This window comes from Bos mutus, chromosome 28, assembly GCF_027580195.1.
Source record: "Bos mutus isolate GX-2022 chromosome 28, NWIPB_WYAK_1.1, whole genome shotgun sequence".
Classification (NCBI taxonomy): Eukaryota; Metazoa; Chordata; class Mammalia; order Artiodactyla; family Bovidae; genus Bos; species Bos mutus.
In genome coordinates, this window is record NC_091644.1 from 26390492 (window position 1) to 26418422 (window position 27931).

Below are 27931 nucleotides of genomic sequence, written 5' to 3' on the forward strand. Positions count from 1 at the left end.
TTTTTTATATTGTATGCATATGTAAGCATGACTCCTTTCTTAAACAAGATAAGGTGTGTATATATAATAAACCTAAGTTGTGTTGCTGTCAGATAGCATGGTGCTATTAATTTTGAAAGTGTAGTCTGTCAGTCAACCATAGATTTTTAAAGTATAATCTATTTGCCTTGAGTTGTATTGTCTTATGAATATATGAATATATATTTGTTTTATTTATATATCTCCTTATTTCACTGATAAATACTGCAGTAAGCTCACACTGACCAGGTTATAGCTATATAGTGGTAACTAACCTAAATATCTAAAATATAAGTAGAGAACATTTAAAGTTACTATGTAGGGTTTGTAGGGAAAGTCAACACTTTTAAAATCAGTTTTTGTCTGGATTTGAATTTTATTTCTCAAACTTTCTGTGAAATAGTTCTAGATTTTTTTATGTTGAACGTAATGAGCTTTTTAACATTTGTTGAAGCTCTTACAGCCATGTCATAAGTAGTTATCTATGCCATTAGTTTTATAGAGAAGATCTTGAGATCAGGGTGCTGAACTTTTCCTGTGTATAATATGCCTCGTGCTATGTGTGAACACTGACTACTCCAGATATGGAGCCTTGTTGCAGTAATAGCTATTAAATACTGTCTGTCAAGTTGAAGCTTTTTACATGTCTTCTGACAGTTTATGTCTTTGACACATTAAAAAAAACGAGTTGGCAGTAGCCTCAAACTTACAAGTTTAAGGTACCAAGGTCAAGCCTAAAGCCTGTTTGCCACAAATAGCTAAGAGTAAAAAATTAGCTACAGGAAATATTGAGGTGACTAATACATTAATGAGACTAAAGAACAGTCATTTTAGAAAAGGCTAGTAACATTTCATATGTTTTATATCTTATTGCTATAAAATTCTCAGAATAGTAGAAATGTTTGTTTGGTTATTTTTCCTTTAAGAAGCAAACATATGAAGCCTACCATTGACATTTTATATAATTGTTAAGCTTTTTATATATACCATCAATTTTATAATTATAAAACCATGATTGATATAAAAGTACACATGTTATAATCTTACAGATAAAGAATTGTATGCTTGGATGAAGTGTGTGAAGGGACAGCCTCATGATCACAAACATTTGATGCCAACTCAAATTATTCCTGGTTCTGGTAAGTATAAATATACATTAATGACTTAGTGTAACAGCTCTTCATTGTTCCAGATTACTTAGAAGTAGGTAGTAGTAGTAGAATGAAGAAATAAGGTTTATCTAATCTTGAATTGTTCTTTTTCTGTTCTTAGAATCCTCTGTGTACTAGTTAGCAGGATAAGCCCAAACCCGGTGATGAAGAAAGCCATAGAGGAACTATTTTAGATGGAGAAAACTAGGAGTTCTCTGGTTGTCCACTGATTAGGGCTCCATGCTTCCACTGCATGGGGGCTCGAGTTTGATCCCTGGTTGGGGAACTAAGATCCCGCAAGCTGTGCAGCTTGGCTGAGAAAGTGGGGTTGAGGGGAACTAGAATGTAATGAAAAAGAGTATATTCGATTTATTTATTACAGGTTATTCTGCCTTTTTTTTTTTTTTTGAGCATACTGATTTTTCGTTGTAGAGGTAAAAGAGGAAAGAATAGAGAACATGAATTCGGTTGAATGACCTAACCTGAAATAGAAGGGGTGAAGGAAAGATGGAAGAAAAGTGAAAAGACACAAGAAAAACAAGAAATTGTTATAATCTCAACAACCCATGATAACCTTCTAATTAACCATTATATTTTGTAGTTTTGACAGATCTTTTGGATGCGATGCACACTCTTAGAGAAAAATATGGTATTAAATCCCATTGTCATTGTACTAACAAACAGAATATACAAGTTGGAAATTTTTCTCCTATGAATGGTGTGTCTCAAGTGAGTGAAAATTCTCTATTCAAGTAAACTGCATGGTTAAAGGAATCAACTTTGATATTCGAAATCCACTTCAGGATTTAATGTTTTGTAAATTATATTTCCTATGTTACTGTATAAATATAACCTCTACTTTTAACTTTGAATAATTGAAGAGATAGTATTTTTAAAATTCAACTGTTCTACCTTTGTAGGTTTTACAGAATGTTCTTAATCACAGTAATAAAATTTCTCTGTGCATGCCTGAGTCTCAGCAGCAGAGTACCCCTCAGAAGCCTGAAAGTAATGGCAGCAGCAGTCCAGGGAGTGATGTGAGCACAGACAGCAAGTTAACTCCTCCAGAATCCCAGTCACCCCTGCACTGGTTAGCAGATCTTGCAGAGCAAAAGGCCAGAGAGGAAAAAAAAGGTAAATCTAGTTTATCGTCTGATAGAAGATATGTAATCAACAGTGTACTATTATACATTAATGTACTACTGTCCACTTAGAACACTTTAGTTTTGTCTTTTGCTTGCATTGTGGCTTAGGGTCAGTAAAACATGTTTCTTACTAGGAACTCAACTTCCTATGATCATATCAAAGCTAGGTACAGAATCATCTGTAGATGAGCACATCAGTAAAGCCACCAGGGCAATAGATTTGTAACTTATCTCACTTTGTCCCTGTCTTAGCTATAGCATTTTCATTTGTGACAGGTGCAAACTCACTTCATGTCTAAAACACTGAGGAAGGCCTTCTCATTTTCAAATCATTTGACTCCTGAAGGATCTAACCCGTCCTCTTGTCTGTGCCCAGGTGCTTAAATCACTGGTGCTTCATCTGTCGCTGTAAAATGTAGACTCCCTTTGTCTGTACTTTAATAGCATGTTTAATTTTATTTGCATTTTAAAAAATGTTTTATTTTAGAAAACAAAGAATTTGCCCTTGAAAAGCAAATAAAAGAAGAGAGAGAACAAGATGATCCTGATTCTCCAAATAGTAGAACATCACCTCCTGTATCCCAGAATAATGAGCAAGGTTCAACATTACGAGATTTGCTGACCACAACCGCTGGCAAGCTACGCGTGGGGTCTACAGATGCTGGCATTGCCTTTGCACCAGTTTATTCAATGGGAACCCCCGTGAGTGAGAAGCTAGATTTTTGTATTTCATATGGGCCTTAAATTTAGATTTGGGGTCTTTGCTGTGAACTACACAATAAATAGATGCAGATGCAATCAAATATACCAAATTACTATGCATGTTCCTATTTGCGTTATAATTCCGGTAACTTAAAATCCAGAGATTTTCTTTTCCAGGTTAAAAGAGTTGAGGGAGGGACATTTTGATTCCAAAATCGCCCTAAGATACTCCTTCAAAATTTGAAAACCATGTATCTAGTTGGGGGTGAGGGGGAGGGATGGATGCGAATGCAAGTTTTCTTACTTAAAATGTTTAGACATCAATTTTTGCTTTTTCACCAGAAAGAAAATAAAAACAGAATAATTGCATAGGTAGACACAAATTTTTAGCAGCTTTTAAAAGTTGGGAGAGTCTTCCTAATCTCTCTTCCCTCTACCCTGATCCTAAAATGTTACAAAAGTAAGAAAGACCACACTTCAAGTTTCTGCAGATCCCACAGTTTTTCACATGGAGACCACCCAACTTCTGCTTCCCATTGTCAGGAGCAGTGTAGGTAGGCACTAGAGATCCAAATCCATTTGCTGGATTCTTGAAGCCAGATATATTGTTTGTGGTGGTGTTTGCTATGTTAATGGAACATTAAAGCAGAGGTTTCCAAATGTAATCATTTCTGCTTAAAATATTTATTTTTTCTTATTAGAGTGGTAAAAGTGGAAGGACTATGCCAAACATTCTTGATGACATAATTGCTTCAGTTGTTGAAAACAAAATTCCACCAAATAAAGCCTCTAAGATAAATGTAAAATCAGAGTTCAAAGAAGAACCCAAAGAAAGCAGAAAATCTGCCATGGATGAAAACAATAAATTGTACAGTGATATACCACATTCTTGGATCTGTGAGAAGCATATTCTGTGGCTTAAGGATTATAAAAATACTAATAATTGGAAGCTTTTCAAAGAGTGTTGGAAATATGGACAAGTGAGTATTTTAAGCTCATTTAGTATGCTCTGGGTGGAACTGAAGCTGGTTGAATAGGACAAATGGTTTTCTCCTTAGGACTAAAGAGAAAAGGGAAAGATAATCTTGACACATTTGGGTTAGAAGATATCAGAAAAGTTATCAGAATGATTATTTCTGAATTTTTATTTTTTGGCCAGATTTTTATTAATTAATAGGGAAGCACTGATTATTTGATGTTACAGTTTCAGTCTGCTAGTGAGCAGACTTCTAATAAAGTCATATATTTACAAAGTTTAGTATCGCCTTCCTTTCTTTCCATTGTATTTTAGTCCAGTTAACAGATTGATATCTGCTATTATAATGTTAATACTGAAGGCATTTTTCTTGAACTGATAAGTGTAGATGTTTTTGCCTTTGACTGTAGGACATTTATTTATAAGTTAGTTCATCAAATCTTAAATGAGAAACTCCATTATTTAATTCTGCTCAAATAAAAGTGATTTTCTGTTTGACCAGTTTTTACATAATAATGTTTGATATACATTTCAGGTGGTAATTTACTACATTAGTGCACAAATTAGGAGTTTGTATGACTTAGTGTTCTGTTCAGTTTTTTCCTTGCATTCTGGAAAACATGATTGCTATTTTACTTCATTGTTTTCATTCAGTAGATAGTTACTGAGCACCTAGTAAAATCTAGTCTTTGTGCTGGCCAATAAGAGTATAAAAATGAATAAGTTATGTAAAAATGAGTAAGAACCATTTTAGTACAGTGATTCTTAATCTTTTTAGGTCACTAGTCCTTTGCAAAATCTGATGATAGCTTGGTCCCTCACCCCAGAAAAAATATATACACAGTATTTAATACATATTTTTTTGGTTGGCTCTGCCTTGAATCCCTGATGCCATTGCTAGGTTGCAATTTAGACAACTTAAGTTTGTGTAGGCTTAAACAGCCTCATAAATAAATACTTGTAAAAATATGTTAAATGTGCTAAGAATTTTGTTTCAGGTACTATGGAAACTTAAAAGAGTGAATGGCTAAGCTAGAGTACTAATTCAAAAGGGCTGGTAGTCTAAATTGATGTTGTCTCAGGAATTTTCTAGATGGATGGGAGGTTGGAAATAAAAAGGATCAGGTGTTAGAGGAACTGTTCAGTAGCTTTGATTACCTGATGTAAGAGTTTTGTGGGGTAATGATGGGGAAATGAGGTGTTTAGTTATAATTATATCATGCTAAAGAGTTGAACTTTATCCTATAGATGACAGTTTTAATTGAAGAATCAAAGTAATCAGGTTGACTTTTTAAAAATTGGAACATAGTTGATGTACAATGTTATATGTCATAGGTGTACGATACAGTGATTCACATTTTTTTAAAGGTTATACTCCATTTGTGATTGTTATAAAATATTGGCTATATTTCATGTGTAGTACAGATCAACATTGATTAACACAGCAAAGCAGATTAGAAGTTGAATTGGAATAAGACTAGAGGCAAGGGGTCAAATTACAAAGGCTTTCAGTATTTCAGGAAGATGATGATGATAGTAGCCTAAGAATTCTGCTTGAGAATATTCTAATATATTTTTTAAATTTTACTTTTCCCAAGCTGCTGGTTACTGTAATAAGCAATGTTACAAGGCTGGATAGAAGTATTACTGAATAGACATAGTATGGTCTGGAAATTAATATGTGAATGATCAGCCATAGTTAATTATCTAATAGTTGACCTGTTTTAATAGTTGGATATATTAGCCCATTGAAAGGAATTTTAATGTTGCAGTTACCCAAGTTGTTACCTTCTTATTCTTAGTGTAGTGTTTGTTTTATGTTTTTGACATATCTTTTGTGATAACAACCTTAGCTTGAGGTTATTCTGCACTTATGGCTCCACAGACTTATTTTATGTGTTTTAAGAGTATGTAAAAATATCTGTCACAAGAGACTCTTTAAGTCACAACTTTCTGTTTTCTTTTTACTTCATTTATTATAAAGGATTAAAAAAAAAAAAAAAAACACCCAAGAATAATGCATCAGATTGCCTTAGAGGTCTTTTTTTGACATCGGCATTGGAGTTTTAAAACCTCAAATCTTCAATTGTTGGTTTCTGGGTTAGAGAGTCTGGAGGAAATTGGAATTCATGTGATTTCAAAGAACCAATTGACTTTGAGGGAATCAATCATAGATTTTAAATTTATTGTTGTTGTGCTTGGTGGTTAATATTTTTACTTGTCATTATCTTTGTAGAGGTAAAGAATGTGTGTGTATTCTAAGTGATATAAAATCAAAATGGATATAATTTGTTTTAATCCAAAAGACTATATATTTAGAAATCTTATTACATATGTACAAGGTATGTTTTGTCTATAGAAATGAATCGTAAAGAAAACATGAAAACATTAAATTGCTTAAAAATGGAAATTTTAATGTAGCTTTTCAGACTCTATCCTGAAAAATACTACATATTATAATTATTGTTTTCAAAAATGACAGTGTACTCTGCTAGTACATGGCATTCTCTTATCACTTTTTCTCTTTGAAAATATATTGTGAACATCTTTCCAGGTCAGAAACTATTTTTAAAAGCTGCTTTAATTCTCACAATTTGTCATTAATTAGTCCATAAATTCAACACATTAACTATTTTCTGTATGTTGTGTATAAAATCAAATTTTTGAAGTGTCCATGTATATCTTTTAATTTTTAATTATCTATCGTTTATAAGCCTGCAGTGGTTTCTGGCGTGCATAAGAAAATGAACATTAGCTTGTGGAAGGCGGACTCAATTAGTCTTGATTTTGGAGACCACCAAGCTGATCTCCTCAACTGCAAAGACAGCATTATTTCAAATGCCAATGTTAAGGAATTCTGGGATGGTTTTGAGGAAGTTTCAAGTATGTTGGTTTTTTTTGTTGTTTGTTTTACTATTTTCTTAAACCTGTCTTCCCAAAATGATAAATTGGAAATATGACTTAACATTGTTTAAATCTTTGAAACATTTGTATTACTTTGTTTTCTGGTCAAAAGAAACAAGTACTTGGAATCAAAAGACTGGGTCCTATTCCTGTCTCTGTCCCTCATTTCCTTTGTTGATAAAGAAGTCATTTAGAAATAGCCTGGTGAGCCAGTGGTTAGTTCTCAGGCTTTCACTGCGATGGTCCAGGTTCCATCCCTGGTGGGTGAACTAAGATTACACAAATCGGGATGCAGTGACCGCCCCCGCCAAAAAACGTCATTCTGTTTCTTACTGCCATATTCAGTATATTAATATTCCTGGGGAATTTTTTTGGCAACCACTCCCAAAAACTTTTGAAACTTGGATTAAATACTTTGTGTAAAACATTTTGAAAAATTAAAAATAAAAATGTAATAAGATTATAATTTTAACCTTAGTAACAGTTGTAAACAGGTTTTTTTTAAAGGATTTTTTAATGTTGCAAATATCTACATAAGGAATAAACATCTTTATACTATATGAATACATAAATAAAAGCAGTCTTTGAAGTAACTACTGTATGACAATAGAGGTGCTCATTCAGTTTACGTTTTTTCTTTCCTCTTCAAACATTAATAAGAATAAAAAGGTAAAAATTATCTTTTTAATAATCAATTGCATTCTTATAGAACGGCAAAAAACAAAAAGTGGAGAAACAGTTGTTTTAAAATTGAAAGACTGCCCTTCAGGAGAAGACTTCAAGACTATGATGCCAGCAAGGTATATTTTTTTATACTTGGCTATTTTGACTCTTGACTTTTGAGGTTGAGCTGAGATTATCCAAGGAGTGAGATAATAAACTACAAATGTGAGCTTTAAGTAGTATCTTCCTCAATTTAAAGGAAGTAAGAAAAAAAATTACAAAACTGAATCTCCGTGGTCTCGGCAGGGGAATGTGAATGTCTTTGCTGGGTCAGTAAAGAAGAGAAGGCTCTGTCAAAGAACAGGAGGCCCTGCTGGTACCTCCCTTCTCCTGGTGCTCTCAGTTTGCTGTGTTTAGGGAAGCAGAATTGCAGTTTTAGTCAGAATCACTTCTATTCTTTGCTTATTGTATATTATGCATTCATTTAAAGTTTGAATGAAGCCAAGCAAAGTTTTTTAACTGTTAGAGGCCTTATGGAAAGTGTAACAACTTGAACATTATATATTTGAAAATACTTAAGAATGTAAATCTTTATTTAAAAAAAAGTCAATGTTGTTATTCAGATATGAAGATCTTTTAAAAAGCCTGCCGTTGCCAGAATATTGTAATCCAGAAGGAAAGTTCAACCTGGCCTCTCACTTACCGGGATTTTTTGTGCGCCCTGATCTAGGGCCCAGGTTGTGCAGCGCTTATGGTAAGTATATATTTGCATTTCTATCAGCTTGGAGTATGTGGAATTCTAAATAACTTCTGACCAACAAGATAAATTGTCTAATCATTTTTAGATTCTACTAAATCTGTTCCATTAATAATTCTTTGAAATATTTTTTGAAGCAGACCAGTGGTATATTAGGTATTAATAGCCAATAGCGTAAAAATATAGTTAGATTTTCTATTAACTTTTATGGTGTATTTCATGGATATTTGATATTTTGTGGGCAGGTGTTAGAATAAGGAGACTAAAGCTCAAATTATAACTAACAGACTTTCCTCATAGAGTTGATTTTGGAAGGAACATGTAGGGTATATAAAGTATTATGTTAAATAAAATTTTATTTTATACACAGGTGTAGCTGCTGCTAAAGATCATGATATAGGAACAACAAATCTACATGTTGAAGTTTCTGATGTTGTAAATATTCTAGTCTATGTTGGCATAGCAAAAGGAAATGGCATTCTCTCAAAAGCAGGTAAAGAAACTTTAAGAATAGTGGTGTTTTGGAAAAACAGTTGAATAACCACAATGAGGCTAAAGCTGAAACTCCAGTACTTTGGCCACCTCATGCGAAGAGTTGACTCATTGGAAAAGACTCTGATGCTGGGAGGGATTGGGGGCAGGAGGAGAACGGGACGACAGAGGATGAGATGGCTGGATGGCGTCACTGACTCGATGGACATGAGTTTGAGTGAACTCCGGGAGATGGTGATGGACAGGGAGGCCTGGCGTGCTGCGATTCATGGAGTCGCAAGGAGTCGGACACAACTGAGCGACTGAACTGAACTGAACCGAACCACACATCCAGTAATACTATCCAGAATGTCAGCCTCTGAGTTAACATCAAAGATTCCCCCCAAAATTGCAGTGTATTTAGGGATATTTAATACTCATTTTGAGGTATGATTATTTTACCTGGCTTTTTTTTTTTTTTTTACACAAAGGATTTTCAATTTTAAAAGTGAGTTAAATTTACTTTTAGGACTTCCCTGGTGGCTCAGTTGGTAAAGAATCTACCTGCAATGCAGGAGACGTGGGTTTGATCCCTAGATCAGGAAGATCCCTTGGAGAAGGAAACGGCAACCTACTCCAGTACTCTTGCCTGGGAAATCCCTTGGGCAGAGGAGACTGTCAGGCTACAGTCATAAGAGTCGGATATGACTCAACAACTGTACCACCACCACCAAAAAAAGAATTAGATTTATTTTTGGCTGTGCTGGGCTTTGTGACTGTCAGGCGCGTCTGTGGTGTGGTGCACACGCTTCTCGTTATGATGGCATCTCTTGTGGAGCGCACTAGGGCTCAGGCTCAGTAGTTGTGCTGCATGGGCTTAGCTGCCCTGTAACGTGTGGAGTCTTCCTGGAGCAGGGGTCAAACCTGCGGCCCCTCCACTGACAGGTGGACTCTCAACCACTGGACCACCAGGGAAGTCTTAAAAGTGAATATTTTTTATTTAGTCCTTTCATATTATTATTGAGTGTATGAAAATAAAATGGTAAGCTCACTTAAAAACATTTAGTAAAGAAGAGAAACTAGGTTTTTGTTCTGAAGATGATGAAGACACGTTCATATCTCAAGCATGCTTTTTTTCCCTTCTGATACCAAAGAGAAGGGGCCTTTCTCCTAAGTAGAAATAAATTTTCTATCCAGTGTATAGATTTTAGATCCTGCCCTCTGGGTGTCTTTCTGAAACCTTGTTCCATCTACCCATCTGTCATTCCCTTCATTATAGACATTGGTCCTTAAACTTTTCTTTTTACACTGGCTTCTTTTCTGAGAGTAGGAGCAAACTTTAGACTTTTCCACCTTTCTCACAAAGCCTTCTTCAAATCTTGTCTTCTGGCCACTCTCCTGTTACTCCTGCCCTCATGAGGCATTCTCCACTGTGTCTGTCACCTCCCTTTCCTGTTTCAGCTCAGTGCGGGTTGGCCCCTGCCCGCTGCCCCGCTAAGATTACTGTTGCTATGGCTCTCACGGACAGCCATAGTTCAGTACAGTGGTTTTTTCCTGGTCCTTTTATTATTTAAACCATCTGTAATAAATGACACTGTTAATCACTGCCTCTTCTTCAAATACTGACTGTGGCTTCAGTAACACTACACCTTTCATTCTTCATATAATGGAATCACAGACTTTTCTAGAGTTATAGACTTTATTCCCATTCTGGTTTATGTGCACTTCCTGGGAAAGTCTATACATGATTTCCAGCCACGACTTAGTTCAACAGTTTTTTCTGGAACCCAGAATGTATCTGCAGCTTAGTGGCTAGGTGCTCAGGACCTGGAAGTTTTTAGTCTTCACTCTGATCATGCATATTTAACAGCCTCTGTGATACACAAGGTGGCTCAGTGGAAAGCATCTGCTTGCCAGTGCAGAAGACTCGGGTTCAATCCCTGAGTCAGGAAGATCCCCTGGAGAAGGAAATGGCAACCCACCCCAGTATTCTTGCCTGGAGAATCACATGGACAGAGGAGCCTGATGAGCTACAGTCCATGGGGTCAAAAAGCGTGGGACACAACTTAGCAACTGAGTACACACACATAATACACAAGCTAAATTCCTCCAAAACTATAGAAACTCATAGTTGCTCAGCTAATTTAACTGTTAGAATCAGTAAAAACTCTTACCTCCCCCACTCCCAAGGACTTGAAAGTCAAGCACACGTGAGTTATAGTCTGAGCTCTAGCACAGAAACGTGTGTCCTTGGTGCCAGCTTACTTACCTTTTCAAAGCCTGTAGTGCCATAGAGTTAGTTACCCCTTTGAATCTGCGGGTTCCACACGTGTGGATTCAACCAACCAGGGATGGACAATAATTGAGGAAAGAGAAAATTCTAGTAAGTTCCAAAAAGCAAAACTTGAATTTGGCTAATACAACATTGTACCCCAACAAAAAAATAAAAACATGCTGTACTCCAAAAGTTTCTAATTCTGCCACCCAAAAAATGAAAAAGGAATTTGCTGTGTCCAGCAACTGTTTGCATGTTTTTCATATTGTATTTATAATTATTTGCTGTCGTGTCTGACTCTGTGTGACCCCATAGACAGCAGCCCACCAGGCTCCCCCGTCCCTGGGATTCTCCAGGCAAGAACACTGGAGTGGGTTGCCATTTCCTTCTCCAATGCATGAAAGTGAAAAGTGAAAGTGAAGTCGCTCAGTCGTGTCCGACTCCTAGCGACCCCATGGACTGCAGCCTTCCAGGCTCCTCCGCCCATGGGATTTTCCAGGCAAGAGTACTGGAGTGGGGTGCCATCGCCTTCTCCATATTTATAGTTATTTACATAGCATTTATACTATATTAGGTATTATACATGGTCTAAAAGTATACAGGGTGAGGGAGGGTAAAAATACTTAACCAATTTGAACATCTGTGGAATTTGGTATCTGCCGTGGGTGGGGGTGGAGGGTCCTGGGACCAGTCCCTTGCAGGTACTAAGGTAAATCATTTGCAACTTATTGTACTTCGTTCAAATTATCCCCTGTAGCACTTGGTCTACAATACAGAGGTGGTTGTTGGTTATACAATCTGCTTTTCTCCTCTGCTTTTCTTTCATGTCCTTAAATGCTAGAACTTTTTCATCTTCCTAATTTATTTCCCATCCCTCTTTTTCATACCATAATATTTGATCTTTTGAGAAAAGTTCATTAGCACTTTAATTTTTGGACTTTTTTAATTTGCCAGTTTTTATAGTTGGTCACCATAAAAAGAAATGTTTGGTACCTACTTAAGCACATGCTTTCTCCTCCACCTATGATGGCTCCCCAACTTCTGTGTCTCCCTAGCAAATTCCTGTATTCATTCAAATTCCTCAAAACAGATCAGATCAAGGTCTTTATTAAAGTGTAAACCTTCTCTGCTCCAACAGTCCTCTTTGTCCTTGTGATTTCACTATCATAAAGTAGGAAATGTGATGTATTCTTTGTAGTAGCTTTTAAAAATTCACAGAGCAGTAACAATTTTCTTTATCTTTTTCGTTTAAAGATAACATTTGACAGGGGCCTTCCCTGGTGGTCCAGTGGTTAAGACTTCATGCTTCGAATTCAGGGGACGTTGGTTCACTTTCTAGTCGGGGAACTAAGGTCCCACGTGTCTGCTATACAGTGAGGCCAAAAATAAAAACTAAGAAAAGACTTGAGGACTGAACTAGTCTTTGTGCATGCTTTTAACTCGTATCATTGCCCTTGTGATGGTCTTGTTTACCTACACTTATTAATAGCCTCTCTTATTCCAGGAAGTCTTAACTAATCCCCAGCATTCTAGGATAGTATTTTGTATATTGTAAACATCTAATGTTTGACTTCAAAAAATCTTCACAACTAACTTTAAAAAAGATTTCAATATCACTAGTAAACATTTGATATATTCTTTGTGTTAAGCAATAGATTCCCTTTTCTGTTAAAACATTTCTTTAAAATGTTCATTGTAGTGAAATCAGCAGTTTGAAAATGATGACATTGCTGTACTTCACTCATAGATAACTTCAGTTAACATTTGTTTATACATTTATATATATATATGTGTGTACAGTTTTTAATCTGTCAACATATTAGAATGGTATGATACCTCAATTATTAGCGTTTGATTATAGATTAATCAGTAATAATAAATGAGACATTTTGCTCTGCCATTCATTAGTCATGGTAATGAACAAATCCTTTCTCCACTGAACCTTTTGCTCAGCTGTAAAATAGAGATTATGATCCTTGCCTAATAGTGGTCAGGAAAGTCCTTTGTAAATTATGAAATGCTGTGAGTATAAAATTGTTACAACCATAGTTTGGGACAAGAAGAAAAAAGGTGGTCAAGTTTGAGTAAAGGTCCTTGATTTTTTATCTCCTGTTCCTTGGTTTACAGAAAGAAATGAACTGGGGAACGTTATCGTCCCCAGGTCAGTGTTCTCTGCTCTTGTGGTTATCACAGTGTTCATGTATAACTGGGTTTATCTCCTCTTTAAGAGTCCAGTCTAGTCAGGCACTGTGCTTCTCTGAGAGGTCAATTTTAGGCCACTTGACTTTCTGGTAGTCTTTATTGACCAGTATGAAAATATTCTGCGTTTTAGGAATACTCAAGAAATTTGAGGAAGAAGATTTGGATGACATTTTAAGAAAACGATTGAAGGACTCAAGTGAAATACCCGGTGCTCTGTGGCATATTTATGCTGGGAAAGATGTTGACAAGATACGGGAATTTCTTCAGAAGGTATAATTTTAGGTTCCATACATAGTTTTATCTCTTCACCTTGAAGGAAGACTTAATTTTTAATGTAAACTCATTGGCATTCAGCAGTATAAGATGATTAAATAATTTTAAGATGATTAAATAAGTTTTACTTAGGAGGATGGAATTTTTCATTTGAAAATCAAAAGCTCCTTTCTCTTGAGGAATTTGAATGGCAGTTTCTTCTCAGTTACTAGTATTGTTTATCCCCGTAAAGAACCTGTTAATGAGTCATGTGTTACCCTTGGTGAAAAGTAGTGACTGGAATTATAGAATATAAAATTTAATATGTCATAGAAGTATGTAAAGAAAGCAGATTTTTTTTTAATGTTGTTGATATTTTTGGCTGTTGACCTAAGGAGTCGTATCTGGTTGAATAGGTTGACATTTTGAGTAATTGTAAATTTAATTTACTTGTTAAAAAGTGACATGTTGATCTGAAATTAGTTCAAACCATTTTCTCAATATTTTCTGAATTTTGTAATGATAAGGATTTCTTTTAAGGGACCATAATTGCTGGTTTTCGTATTCTTCTTTCTGAATGAACTTTCCGTATAAAAGTGAAGGAGCTATGGCCCTGTAACTACGATCTTATCCCAGAACCACCTACCAGTCTTAATTTATTATAAAGAATGCTTTTTAAAGCAGAAGATTTCACTTGTTAGTCAAAAGGTTCCTTGAAATTCATTTCCCAAGGGTTAGAAGGTTAGCAATATAAGGTATTTATCTTTGTACCTACCTTAAAAAAAGAAGAGCATCAAAAAATATCTGTGAAATTCATATATACAAATGGTTTGGCTTTTGGAAGAAAGCTACTAAACTAACCTTTCCCCCATCTTTGTGCTATACCTTAAAATTACTGGAAGGAACCAAATGGATGAAACCTCATTATCACCGAATTCCCTGCCAGTTCAGTGGTTAGGGCTCTGTGCTTCCACAGCAGGGGCATGAGTCCAGTTCCCCTGGTCAGAGAACTAAGATCCCTGCAAACTTTGTGGTGTAGCCAAAAAAACTGGGAAAAAATGATCATTATTACTATTTTTAAAAAAGAGAAAACTTCATAGTGAAAGGAGATGAGAAAGGAGTACAATTTACTTTTTTAACATTACATCAGTCTGCATCAGTTTCATATCCTTTTGCTTTTCCAATTGTAGAACATGATTTTCTTTAACTTAAGCTTAATCATCATTCCAGAAGATTCTGAGAATAAAAGACTTATTGTAAAGAAAATTGAAATGTAGCTGAACAGGATTCACCATTTCCTTTATTTAAATTGGGGTATATATTTTCATTGTAATCCATATTTCAGATTTCAAAAGAACAAGGCCTTGAAGTTCTACCAGAACATGATCCAATACGTGACCAGAGTTGGTATGTGAACAAAAAGCTTCGTCAAAGACTGCTTGAGGAATATGGAGTCAAAACCTGCACTCTGGTTCAGTTCCTCGGTGATGCCATTGTCTTACCAGCAGGAGCACTTCATCAGGTAATAGTTACTTGTAGCGCATCATTACTGAACCAGAAAGAACTTGTCCCGAGTTAAATACAGATCAAAGAAGACATGAGAAGGAGAATGACCTACACTAGTGTGCCTTCATTAAGAAAGCAGCTTTTCAGTGCTTGATGAGATCTGATATAATTAAGTGCTTTGAGACTGTAAATTGTATTAATATGAACCAGATTCCCATTGTCGTGTTGTTTCTGATTTAGTGGACTGAAGTCTAATTTTAAAGACTTTTTAGGGAAAAAAAGAAAGTTACTATATGTATTCAGTTCTCAATAGTTGAGAGTTAACAGCAGAAGGGGAGAGTATCAGGTCTTAGAGATGATGTATTTTCTAAGACACCAGATATGAATAGAATGAATTATTGGATAGACCATTCCATAATTCAGGCTTTCAGTGTGCTTCCTTCCTATTTTTTGCCAACGTGACTTCCTTCCTTTAGTTTGCTAATGTAACAGTAGCATGTCCAAAGAAAGATGGTACATAATTTTTATAGCTATTGATTCACAAAACTTAAAACTAAACACCTAATTTTTGTTTCTGGGGCTTGACCGGCAGAATGGCATAGAATAGACAGTGATGTGGAAGGTTTGGATTAAAAGCGTGTATTGGGGTTTCTATAAACAGACTGAAGCTACCGAGAGCAGTTTAGCCCTCATAGTAACAAGAGGCAAAGGCAGCCTGGGAATCCAGAAAGCTGGCTTGTTAAAGGTGGCAGAGATGTATTGAGATGTATTTGATGTGTGTCTTTTGACCAAGGAAAGCTTCCTACATTTTATATACCAATACATAATTACAGCCTGCATAATATTTATGACACTGTTTAATAGCCACAAATACTCCTTGAGTGATAAGGAGTATTTAAGATGTCAAGTTTAGGGTTAGATTTATCATTCTTAAATAACATTTATGGTAGTAAAATACAATCATCATTATATCTTTTTCTCTATAGTGACATCCTAGCGAAAAAATTACACTTATATGTTTTTCTCTCTAGGATGTTAAAGTTGTTTTTATTTTCCCATGGACTTAATAGAATAATTTCAAAGATGTGTCATTTATGATTCATGTTTAATTGGGATGCACCCCACGTATCATTCTTGGCCTTCTAACCTCTTACCAGAAAATAGATAGTAAAGTGAACGTCGCTCAGTCATGTGACCCCATGGACTGTAGCCTGCCAAGCTCCTCTGTCAGTGGGATTCTCCAGGCCAGAATCCTGGAGTGGGTAGCCATTTCCCTCCTCCAGGAGATCTTCCCAACCCAGGGATTGAACTCACATCTGTTGCATTGCAGGTGGATTATTTACTATCTGGCATCAGGGAAGCCCAGAAAACAGCTAGCCTTTATCCAAATGTAAAATGCCCTGAAAGGAGCAGTCTGTTTAAGAGAATAGTACAGTAAATATTTTGCAACTATAAGTAATTATCTGACAACACAAAACAGGTTCTCTTGAAAATCCTTATTCACATACTCAGTTTATCCAAAATTCATTTTCTTTAAAATCAAACTGGACAGTGCATTTTTTAAGATATAATTTATATATAGTATATGTACTCTTTTTTACTATACAGTTTTGTGAATTTTCACAAATGTGTAATTAGGTAATAAAGAACATTGCCATCGCTTCAATAAATTCTCTCCGCCTACGTCCTCCCCAACTTTTTAAAAGTTTTTTATTGAAGTGTAGTTGATTTATAATGTTAATTTCGGGTAAACGGCAAAGTGAATCAGTTATATATATCCACTCTTTTTTACATTCTTTTCTCATGTGGGTCATTGTATTGAGTAGAGTTTCCTGTGCTATATAGTAGATCCTTACTACCTGTTTCATATGTAGTAGTGTGTATGTGGAGAAGGCACTGGCGACCCGCTCCAGTACTCTTGCCTGGAAAGTCCCATGGATGGAGGAGCCTAGTGGGCTGCAGTCCATGGGGTCGCGAAGAGTCAGACACAACTGAGCGACTTCACTTTCACTTTTCACTTTCATGCATTGGAGAAGGAGATGGCAACCCGCTCCAGTGTTCTTGCCTGGAGAATCCCAGGGACGGGGGAGCCTGGTGGGCTGCCATCTATGGGGTCACACAGAGTCGGACACGACTGAAGCGACTTAGCAGCAGCAGTGTGTATATATTGACCATAGTTTCCCAATTTACCCCTTCCCTCCCCCTGGTAACCATAAGTTTTCTACCTCTGCAACTCTATTTCTTTTTTGTATATAAGTTTATTTGTACCATTTTCTTAGATTACACAGAAAAGTGATAACAGTATATGTGTTTCTCTCAACATCACCCAGTAGGATCATCTCTAGGTCCACCCATGTTACTGCAAGTTGTTGTTTTTGTTTTGTTTTTTTATGGCTGAGTAATATTCCCATGGGGTCGCACAGAGTCGGACACGACTGAAGCGACTTAGCAGCAGCAGCGGCAGCAGTATTCCACTACATGCGTGCCGCATCTTTACCCATTCCTCTGTCAGTGGACATCTAGGTGGTTGCCATGTCCTGGCTGTTGTAGATTGTGCTGCAGTGAACACTGGGGTGCATGTCTCTCTTCAGATCATGGTTTTCTTTGGATATATGCACAGGAGTGGGATTGCTGGGTCACACGATAGTTCTATTTTCAGTTTTTTAAGGAATGTCCATACTGGCCCAGTTTACATTCCCATCAACAGTATAAGAGTGTTCCTTTTCTCCACATCCTCTCTAGCCTTTGCTTGTAGATTTTTTTGATTGTGGCCATCCTGACCAGTGTGAGGTGGTACCTCATTGCATTTTTGATTGCATTTCTCTAGTAATCAGTGATGTTGAGCATTTTTTCATGTGCCTTTTGGCCATCTGTATATTTTTGGATAAATGTCTGTTTACGTCAATCCCCAAATGGTGATTGGCCATTTTTTTTTTTCATTATTGGGCTGCGTGAGCTGTTTGTGTATTTTGGAGATTAATCCCTTGTCAGTCGCTTTGTTTGCAAATATTTTCTCCAGTCCTCAGGGTTCTCTTTTTGTTTTGTTGATGATTTCCTTTGCTGTGCAAAAGCTTTTAAGTTTAATGAGGTCCCATTTATTTTTATTTTCATTACTGTAGGAGGTAAATAGAAGATCTTGCTGTGATTTATGTCAGAGAGTGGTCTGCCTATGTTTTCCTCTAATAGTTTTATAGTATCCAGCCTTACATTTAGGTCTTTAATCCATTTTGTGTGTAATTTTGTGTATGGTGTTAGGGAGGGTTCTGGTTTCATTCGTTTACGTATAACTGTCCAGTTTTCCCAGTACCACTCATTGAATGCTCGCCTTTGTCACAGATGAGATGACCACAGGGGTGTGGGTTTCTCTCTGGACTTTCTATCATGTTCCACTTATCTCTCCCCCACTTTTAGTCACTCTTCTCCTACCTGACATTCCTATAACCACTTACCTATTTTCTTTCCCTGTAGCCCTGCCTTTATAAGAATGTCATATGATTGGAATCATGTAATATGTAGCCTTTGAGTGTGACTTTTCTTAGTCAATATAATGCCTTGGAGTTTCATCCATGTTGTTGTATCAGTTCAGTTCAGTCACTCAGTCGTGTCCGACTCTTTGCGACCCCATGAATCGCAGCACGCCAGGCCTCCCTGTCCATCACCAACTCCCAGAGTTCACTCAGACTCATGTCCATCGAGTCAGTGATGCCATCCAGCCATCTCATCCTCTGTCATCCCCTTCTCCTCCTGCCCCCAATCCCTCCCAGCGTCAGAGTCTTTTCCAGGGAGTCAACTCTTTGCGTGAGGTGACCAAAGTACTGGAGTTTCAGCTTTAGCATCAGTCCTTCCAAAGAACACCCAGGGCTGATCTCCTTCAGAATGGACTGGTTGGATCTCCTTGCAGTCCAAGGGACTCTCAAGAGTCTTCTCCAACACCACAGTTCAAAAGCATCAATCCTTTGGCGCTCAGCCTTCTTCACAGTCCAACTCTCACATCCATACATGACCACAGGAAAAACCATAGCCTTGACTAGACAAACCTTTGTTGGCAAAGTAATGTCTCTGCTTTTGAATATGCTATCTAGGTTGGTCATAACTTTCCTTCCAAGGAGTAAGCGTCTTTTAATTTCATGGCTGCAGTCACCATCTGCAGTGATTTTGGAGCCCAGAAAAATAAAGTCTAACACTGTTTCCCCATTTATTTCCCATGAAGTGATGGGACCAGATGCCATGATCTTAGTTTTCTGAATGTTGAGCTTTAAGCCAACTTTTTCACTGTCTTCTTTCACTTTCATCAAGAGGCTTTTGAGTTCCTGCTCACTGTCTGCCATAAGGGTGGTGTCATCTGCATATCTGAGGTTATTGATATTTCTCCTGGCAATCTTGATTCCAGCTTGTGTTTCCTCCAGCCCAGCGTTTCTCATGATGTACTCTGCATGTAAGTTAAATAAGCAGGGTGACAATATACAGCCTTGACGTACTCCTTTTCCTATTTGGAACCAGTCTGTATCAGTAGTTGCTTCTTTTTATTACTGGGTAGTTTTTCATTGCTTACATGTGTCACTTGGTTTTGTAATCAGTTCACCAATTGAACATTTGTGTTATTTTCAGTTTGGATTAGTAACAAAGGCACTATAAGCCACATTCACCTAAGGGTTTTTTGTATGAACATAGATTTTCATTTCAGTTGGGTAAATACCAACCTGGTCACAGGATAAGTGTCTGATTTACTTGATATAAGATACTGTGAATCTGGTGGTTATACCATTTTCCATTCCCCAAAGCAGTACATGTGAGTTCCATTTCCTCTGTTTACTGGCAGTTTTGTTTTTAAGCATCTGAATGTACGCATTGTTATCTCATTATGGCTTTAATTTACATTTTCTTAATATCTAAATAAGTTGAACATCTTTTTATGTGCTTACTTGCCATCTGTAAATATGTTCTGGTAAATGTGTGTTTAAATATTTGTCTATTTTTTTCAAAATGCATAAACTGGAATATATTAAAAGTTTCTGTTCATTAAAAAGCACTATTAAGAGAGTGAAAATGTAATCCAAAGAGTAGGAGAAGTGTTTGCAATGCGTTTATATATACAGTTTTGTAATTGGGTTCTTTTTCCTTACTGTGTTGGGGGTGTCTACCTGTTCTGCTTAAGAGTCCTATATATGATATGTGCTTTTTAGTTTTTACATATCTTCTCCCAATCTGTGGCTTACTTATCCTTCCATTTTCTTAATAGTGTCTTCCAAAGAGTGCTTTTTGATGAAGTTCAATTGATCAACTTTTTTCTTTATTTATACTTTTGTTGTATCTGCAGAATTTTTGGCTAGGTCAAGATCAAAAAAACTGTCTCTTAATAATAGAAGTTTTATAGTTGTTAGTCTTATGTTTAGGTCTGTTATCTACTTTTTAGTTAATATTTGTGCATAGAGCTCGTGAACTGAGGTTGTTTTTTCATGTGGACATTCAGTTCAGTACTGTTTAGGAAAAAGTGAAAGTTGCTCAGTCGTGTCCAACTCTTTGCGACCCCATGGACTTAGTCCATGGAATTCTCCAGGCCAGAATATTGGAGTGAGTAGCCTTTCCCTTCTCCAGGGGGGATCTTCCCAACCCAGGGATCGAACCCAGGTCTCCCGCATTGCAGGCGGATTCTTTACCAGCTGAGCCACAGGGAAGCCCAAGAATACTGGAGTGGGAAGCCTATCCCTTCTCCAGCAGATCTTCCCTACCCAGGAATCAAACTGGGATCTTCTGCATCGCAGGTGGATTCTTTACCAACTGAGCTAGGGAAGCCCAGCTATTTTTAAATCTTTTTTCTTTTGAAAATGTAATACATCCATCCAATTTTAAAAAATTCAAACAGTACACAAGGGTTGATGGTGAAAATTAAGTCTTTTTCTCACCTTTGCCCTCAGTTCCTCTACCCTAGAGGCACTCACTATTAGCAGAGAACCATAGAGAGTCCATGAGTGTAAATGTCTCTCTACTGCTTGTACTTTCTTGCGGGGGAGAGAGGGAAGAGAATAGTCTTTTTTTCCTCAAAATAGTGGGCAAAATAATCCTGTTTAAAGTTCAGAAGTCACTGTGCTTTAGCATCTCTGTGCACTTGTATCTGATCTGTATATACACACACACTCCTATTTAAGATGCTATGCTTAAATAGACTGAAGCAGCATCTGTGACCTAAACTGGCAAATTCTATTTTGAGCTCTGCCACTAAATTGTTGAGTGTTCCAAAATAAAAACTTATCTACTGCATAATTGGGCATAAAATTGCAGGCATTTCCACCTCCCTTCCTTTACAGGGTGTGATAATGGCAGTGCGGTTATTTGCACTCTGTTGAAAGGGTGTTGGCCGTGACTCACAAGTGGTGGTAATGTGGTTTTTACAGAGAATGAAAAGGAAGTACAAGCTCCATTCACAGTGTAACCTGGACTTAAGATGCATGATTATTTACAATTTATGTAGTCCTTAGAACTGAGTCCTGAAAACTTTTCATTGATGGCTTCAACACTTCCACCAAACCACAGATAGCCCTTAAAAATAATCCCAGAGCTTAAGTCAGTGCTTCTCACACTATAGCATACACCAGAATTCCTGGAGCGCTTGATATAACACATAATGCTAGACCTTAAGCCCAGAGTGGGTCTGAGGAAGAACCTGAAATTCTACATTTCTAACAAGTTCCCAGGTGACTCTGGTATTATTGTCCGGGAACCATGCTTTAAGAACTGCACAAATAGAAAGCCCTGGCAAAGCCAAGGCATCTATCAGTCAGGAAACTTTGAACCAAATGATAGCACATGAACTGACAGTCCAGCAGTGCTAGGGAAGAATCCACATACTTTTCTTTGTCAGCAGTGAACACTTTGAAGACCTGGGGCTAGGGGAGGGAGGGCCGCAGGTGACTCAGCAGGGGCATTCAGATGTATATCTTGGCAAGCTGAGGGAAAGTGTCACAGCAGCCCTCCTTATATTCTAAAAACTACTCTAGAATTGCAGGCTTAAAAATCTTCTGTTGGCAAACATGGCTGAGTCTGTGAAACCCCTGTGTTTGTATATCCTTGGACAAAGCAGACAGATGGTGACCTCCAGGATTTACTTTGTCTCAGCTCTAGTATCCTGAGGTTTAGAGTAGCTTTTAGTTCTAAACAGCAACAGTTTTTTTGTTTTCTAAATTAACACAGAATCTTTACTGGTAATGTTTTCCTTAATTGCTTAATTGATTTGTGTTTGGTCATTCACAGTAAGTTAATAATATTCCTAAATTGTAAATTGTCTGCATTCTTATGACTAAAAGGACTTAGACAAAAGTCAGTGTAAGATAATAACCTTCCTACCATGAAAACAAAAGTTACATTTTCTAAACATTACCTACTTATGATTACAACTGATCCTTGAAGGCAAGTATGAATTAAGACAATCTACTAAGGAAGTGAAATGTAAAATGACTCACAAGATGGCCCAGAAAGGGATAAGTGGAATGGGAAGTTCACATATGTTCTGCTTTAAAACTAAACCTTGCCTCTTCGAACTAACCCTGAAGTCTTTAAGCAATTTATAAATATCAATTTGAGGTCATCAGGAAACAGTCATCATCTAAGAGTGCTTTTAAAACAACCATAAACTGGCTAAGACCGACAGAACCAACTTTTTCAGAGCTCTAGAATCTACTTCAAAACTTAACATTGGCCAGGGGCCTGCTTAATGAAGAAAGGGGTATGTGGTTTTTGTTCTTTAAGGAAATCTCTAACACCTTCGATAACCTAACACAGACATCAATGACCAGACCCAAAAACAACAGTCTTTGCAAAAGCAGTTTGGGAAGATCATAAAACAAATAGATGACTACAACCCATGTCAGTCAACAGCATCACTCTCCGGCAGGGGTAGAATCTGATTGTAGCTACTGCATTATAATGTCTAGATGCCCAGTTTTCAACCAGAATTCCCGAGCCTACACAGAAACAGTAAAGGATGGCCCCTTCCCAGGGGAAACGAGCTCAGCAGAGGAAGGCCAGACATCAGGCTGACTTGTCATAGACCTCAAGTCTGTTATCTTAAATATGCTCGAAGGGCTAAAGGACTATGGGGGCTGGGGACGGCAAATGATGTATGAACAAAATTAGAATACTGATAAAGAGAAGTTTGTTTTTTTTTTTTTTTAAGATTCACATGCTAAAAGTTAAAGGCTTGAACTTCAGAAAAACTGTACTCCCGACAGCTTGTTCAGGTGAATGTAAGATGGGACAGGGCATTTGGAGACTGTGTATGTTGGCATGACTGAGTTACTGCAGGATTGTAAAGCATCTCTGCTGCACAAGAGATCACGGGAGCTGGGTTCCTGTTGACTTGCCATTTAGTGGCTGATTTGTCTTGGAACAGGCGCTGATCTCTTGTCCATACTTTGCTGCTCTGTGAAATAGAGCATCTGTTCTACAGACACATAATGAGGACCCACTGGGACTGCACAGCGATGCTGACAGTGTGAGGCATCCACTGTGTGCGTCTCCAGAGGGACCAACAACCTACTGCTCACGTGAAGACATGTTTAACAATACGTGCTGTCAGGTTACCAGTGGAGGCACGGTGCTTGAGTTACAGAATAAAGACATCTGCAGCTGTTCAGGTGGTCATTACGCCCAGAGGAGAAATTCCAGCCCCTTCGGAATTTCATCACTTTTATCAGATTTTTTCCACAGTCTCTATTTCCCACTTACTATCTCCCCCTTCACAGTTCTCTCAATTAAATTTATTTTCGCATTTTTAAAAATGAGAATAAATGTAAATGCTTAGTTTTTCAGTTATTTCTCCTTTCCCAGGAATTTTATGATATCTTTTAACATCACTGGAGTTACAGCATAGAAATAATCCAGATTGGATAAGCTTGATCCTTTCTCTGTCGAGCGGTTCTAAAGAAATTGTAAAGTGCAGAGTCAGTTTGTACATGCTGAACAAATAACAGATGATATTGACTGGCTTCTTGGGAAACCATTTAGTCAAGAGAAAAAGAACTAGTAGAAAAACGGTTGTATGGATAACACAGGAGACTGAAGGACATCTTTAATTGGTTGATTTGAAAGAAAGGCACAAAAAAATCCTAGGAGAGTTCTAAAACTGTGTGGTCAGAAGATCTTTCTGGAACTAGTTTTCATCACAGTTCAGTTCCGTTGCTCAGTCGTGTCCGACTCTTTGCGACCCCATGAATCACAGCACACCAGGCCTCCCTGTCCATCACCAACTCCCAGAGTTCACTGAGACTCACGTCCATCGAGTCAGTGATGCCATCCAGCCACCTCATCCTCTGTCGTCCTTCTCCTCCTGCCCCCAATCCCTCCCAGCATCAGAGTCTTTTCCAATGAGTCAACTCTTCGCGTGAGGTGGCCAAAGTTCTGAAGTTTCAGCTTTAGCATCATTCCTTCCAAAGAAATCCCAGGGCTGACCTCCTTCAGAATGGACTGGTTGGATCTCCTTGCAGTCCAAGGGACTCTCAAGAGTCTTCTCCAACACCACAGTTCAAAGGCATCAATTCTTTGGCGCTCAGCTTTCTTCACAGTCCAACTCTCACATCCATACATGACCACAGGAAAAACCATAGCCTTGACTAGACGGACCTTTGTTGGCAAAGTAATGTCTCTGCTTTTCAATATGCTATCTAGGTTGGTCATAACTTTGCTTAAATAATCAAACTTAAGTTTTACACCAGAGAGTAGATTAAAGGAAACTAAACTTAACAGTGAAATGACCAAATGCTGAAAGTCAAAGGAGCAACATCAGAGATCCAGATTGACTGCACTGATTGGGAAAACATACCTTTCATACAGTGGGTTTGTTTTTAAGTTCCAATAAAACTTTATGGACAGTGAAATTCAAATTTCATATAATTTTCATGTCACAATTTTTTTTTCCCCCAATCATTTAAAAGTGTAAAAACCATTCTCAGCTTACTTGCCATACACCAGGTGGTGGACCAGATTTGGCCTGCTGGACATAGTTTGCCTGTCTCTGATCTAAATAATCTCATTTGTTATTATTACTACTTCTATATTAACAGTAATAGTGTAGGAGTACTTACATATAACTTAGCTATACTCTTCAACTAAGGATAACTGTAAAATGATTATTGCTTTCCTAGTTAGCATGCAGTTATCATACTTTCAAAAACGATTTTCCCAAGAAAATATTTAAACATTTATCTAATAAAAGATTAGATATATATGATAAAATTATAAAATACATTTAGTAGGCTTATTTAAATTTTAATTTGATAATTCCCCATTTATAGGACTCTGTTAGTCGCTCAGTCACGTCTGACTCTCTGCGACCCCATGGACTACAGCCCGCCAGGCACCTCTGCCCATGGGATTCTCCAGCAAGAATACTGGAGTGGGTTGCCATGCCCTTCTCCACAGCAGTTTGTTTTTGTTGTTCTTAATTAACACACGAAAATCTACCTTGACAAAATTGATAATTAGGATCCAGTTATCAGTCTTGCTGAAGGATTCCTGGAAAAGTTCTTTTTCTTGCATCATTTAAAAATATTCTATTTACATGAAGTCATGTTACATGAAACTTCTCAGTGATAAACTTTCTCATAAAGTGTGGTGTTCCACTTTGAAGTGCATTTGACGTTTTGGAGAAAATAAGTTCTTTGGTGAATTGTCTCTTGTTGAGACCACTTTGCCCACCTCCTAAAACTCCTGTTTTACTCTGTTGGGGAACAGGTACAGAATTTTCACAGCTGTATTCAGGTAACCGAAGACTTTGTGTCTCCAGAACATCTCGTACAGTCATTTCATTTAACACAGGAACTGAGACTTTTGAAGGAAGAAATCAATTATGATGATAAACTACAGGTAAGAGATGAGTTTTCTAACTACTTCCTATTCTGCAGGCTTTTTATATTCAGAATTATGATACATGCGTAACAGCTTAGGCTGTCATTGCCTGGTTTGTCACAGTACAGTACCAACCAAACCAGTATTTAATTGTGTGACTCATTTTAACTTTGGCTTAAGTTTGTTGTAAACTCTTGTCGCAATTTTCATTTGTTAATTTATCTCCTGCTGAAGTGACTAGAAATACGACATCTCTTTCAGGTTAAAAATATCTTGTATCATGCAGTCAAGGAAATGGTGAGAGCTTTGAAGATACATGAAGATGAAGTAGAGGCTATGGAAGAAAATTAGATGTGGTCCAGTTTAATGTTTTTAGACCATTGAGCTGGAATTACTTACTCTTAGACTATGATATGTATGTACACTGACTTAAGTTTCATGAAACCATCAGTGCCAAGAAATTCTCTATGTAGTAATTACTTGTTACTGACACCACAGCAGTATAGCGTAAGTCACAGCTCCTGTGATTCAATATGAAAACAAGCTAAATCTTAAAAGCAGCAGTTCGTAGCTGTTTTTGTATTATAGTGTATATGATGTTTGTGAAAATGCCAGATTTAAAATGATGTATTTATTTTTGGAAAAAAAAATACAAAATTCTATGCTATATTGTTGATCAAGTGTAAATGTGACCTTGTACAGTTTACTAAAATAACTGATATTTTTCACTACATTGAGACAGTTACTGTGAGAATAGGACACAAACACCAGCTATTGCCTGCATTTGGGAAATTGCTGAATCGCACAGCATACATGTCATAATCAGAAAATTACTGCCAAATAATTGTAAAATTTGTAAAATATAAAGTATATAAAGTAGATACTACAGACACTTCAATATTTTGTTGAAGCTATTGACTGTACAATTAAACATTTTCAAAAGGTGTAATTTATTTAAAATTGTCTCATTTTGGTAAAATTTATGTGAACTTTTAAAGCTAAATATTAAACTTAATATGCTATGTAAATATATACATATATACATTTAATGATGTATTTTTTTAAAACATTGGCTTGCTTTTATTTGTTAAAGTGCAAGTGTTACATATGGCTTTGTAAAGTTGAGAGGGGTTTTACATTTTCCATTAAAAGGACTTTATCAAAAATGGGCTAGTGTAAGTGTTCTCCCTCCTGCTATCTGTATTCTGGGGGCTTCATCATCAAGGCAACTTACTTACCAGCATTTTCTTGCGGTACAGTGTCCTCTCCCGGAACACTGCCCTCTTTTAAGCTTGTTTTAGGCCATCACAGGTAAGTGCCTCGAGTTTCTTGTCCTGTGGCCCAGCTGATGAATACAGAAAACTCCAACATGTTATTTGTGAACAAATTTATTTCACAGAGGAACTCATAGGTTTTATAAGTCATAATTATGAGATTATACAATTTCAAGTAAGTGTGTTTCACTGCAGAGATACTTGCTAATATACAGTTGGGGTGTGAGGAGACAGGGAGGCAGGCAGGGAAGAGCCTGAAGTCACTCAACCTGGATTAAATATGAGTTCGGTTACTTATTATGCAACCTTGGTAGCTGCCTTAATTTGGAGTCTTGGCTTTAATAGCTGATGACTGTTATCAGTTGGTTGCTTGAAGCTCATAATCCTAACCTTCTGAGTTTTACTGAAAAAAATGCAGCCCTCCACTGACACCTGCAGGATGTTGAAGGCATGACCTTTTCTTAGCTGAAAGCACATCATTTAAAATGAAAAAAACAGTAACCTAAGTGACGACCTTGTAGATAAGTTGCTAGTTTTTATTCTGTTGCTCATGTCCACCGTTTTAGGCTGTGTCACCCTCTGCTCCAGGAAAGTTTCAGCCAGGATGTGAGCAGTTATATTCCACATTAATACTCTACCTGGCACAGGGGTTAATGGCATGGATGATAACTGCAGGGCCAGTGGTTTAAAGATGGGGATAAAGGAGCTGATGACTACAGCCTTTATAAGTTTATTATATTTTAATACCATTTTTCAAAAAGTGCCTCAACTCCTTAAATGGTATCTTTTGCTTAAT

At 37.1% G+C, this 27931-nt stretch overlaps 1 protein-coding gene across 7 annotated transcripts in view; it reads left to right on the plus strand.

Moving 5' to 3' along the window:
* Window positions 1–27034, plus strand: part of JMJD1C (jumonji domain containing 1C) — a 316933-nt gene extending 289899 nt beyond the window's left edge. For 5 of the 7 annotated variants that reach the window (XM_070364920.1, XM_070364919.1, XM_070364918.1 and 2 more), the window contains 13 exons: window positions 1068–1157; window positions 1771–1898; window positions 2090–2303; window positions 2802–3016; window positions 3718–3996; window positions 6707–6875; window positions 7606–7696; window positions 8183–8313; window positions 8687–8809; window positions 13395–13534; window positions 14862–15038; window positions 25748–25879; window positions 26123–27034. In XM_070364920.1, the coding sequence (XP_070221021.1) occupies window positions 1068–1157; window positions 1771–1898; window positions 2090–2303; window positions 2802–3016; window positions 3718–3996; window positions 6707–6875; window positions 7606–7696; window positions 8183–8313; window positions 8687–8809; window positions 13395–13534; window positions 14862–15038; window positions 25748–25879; window positions 26123–26212 (1979 nt within the window). In that variant the 3' untranslated portion in view covers window positions 26213–27034. The remainder of the gene's footprint in view (window positions 1–1067; window positions 1158–1770; window positions 1899–2089; window positions 2304–2801; window positions 3017–3717; window positions 3997–6706; window positions 6876–7605; window positions 7697–8182; window positions 8314–8686; window positions 8810–13394; window positions 13535–14861; window positions 15039–25747; window positions 25880–26122) is intronic. The other 2 variants (XM_070364925.1, XM_070364924.1) reach the window with 1 other exon arrangement.
* Window positions 27035–27931: the final 897 nt, after the last annotated feature.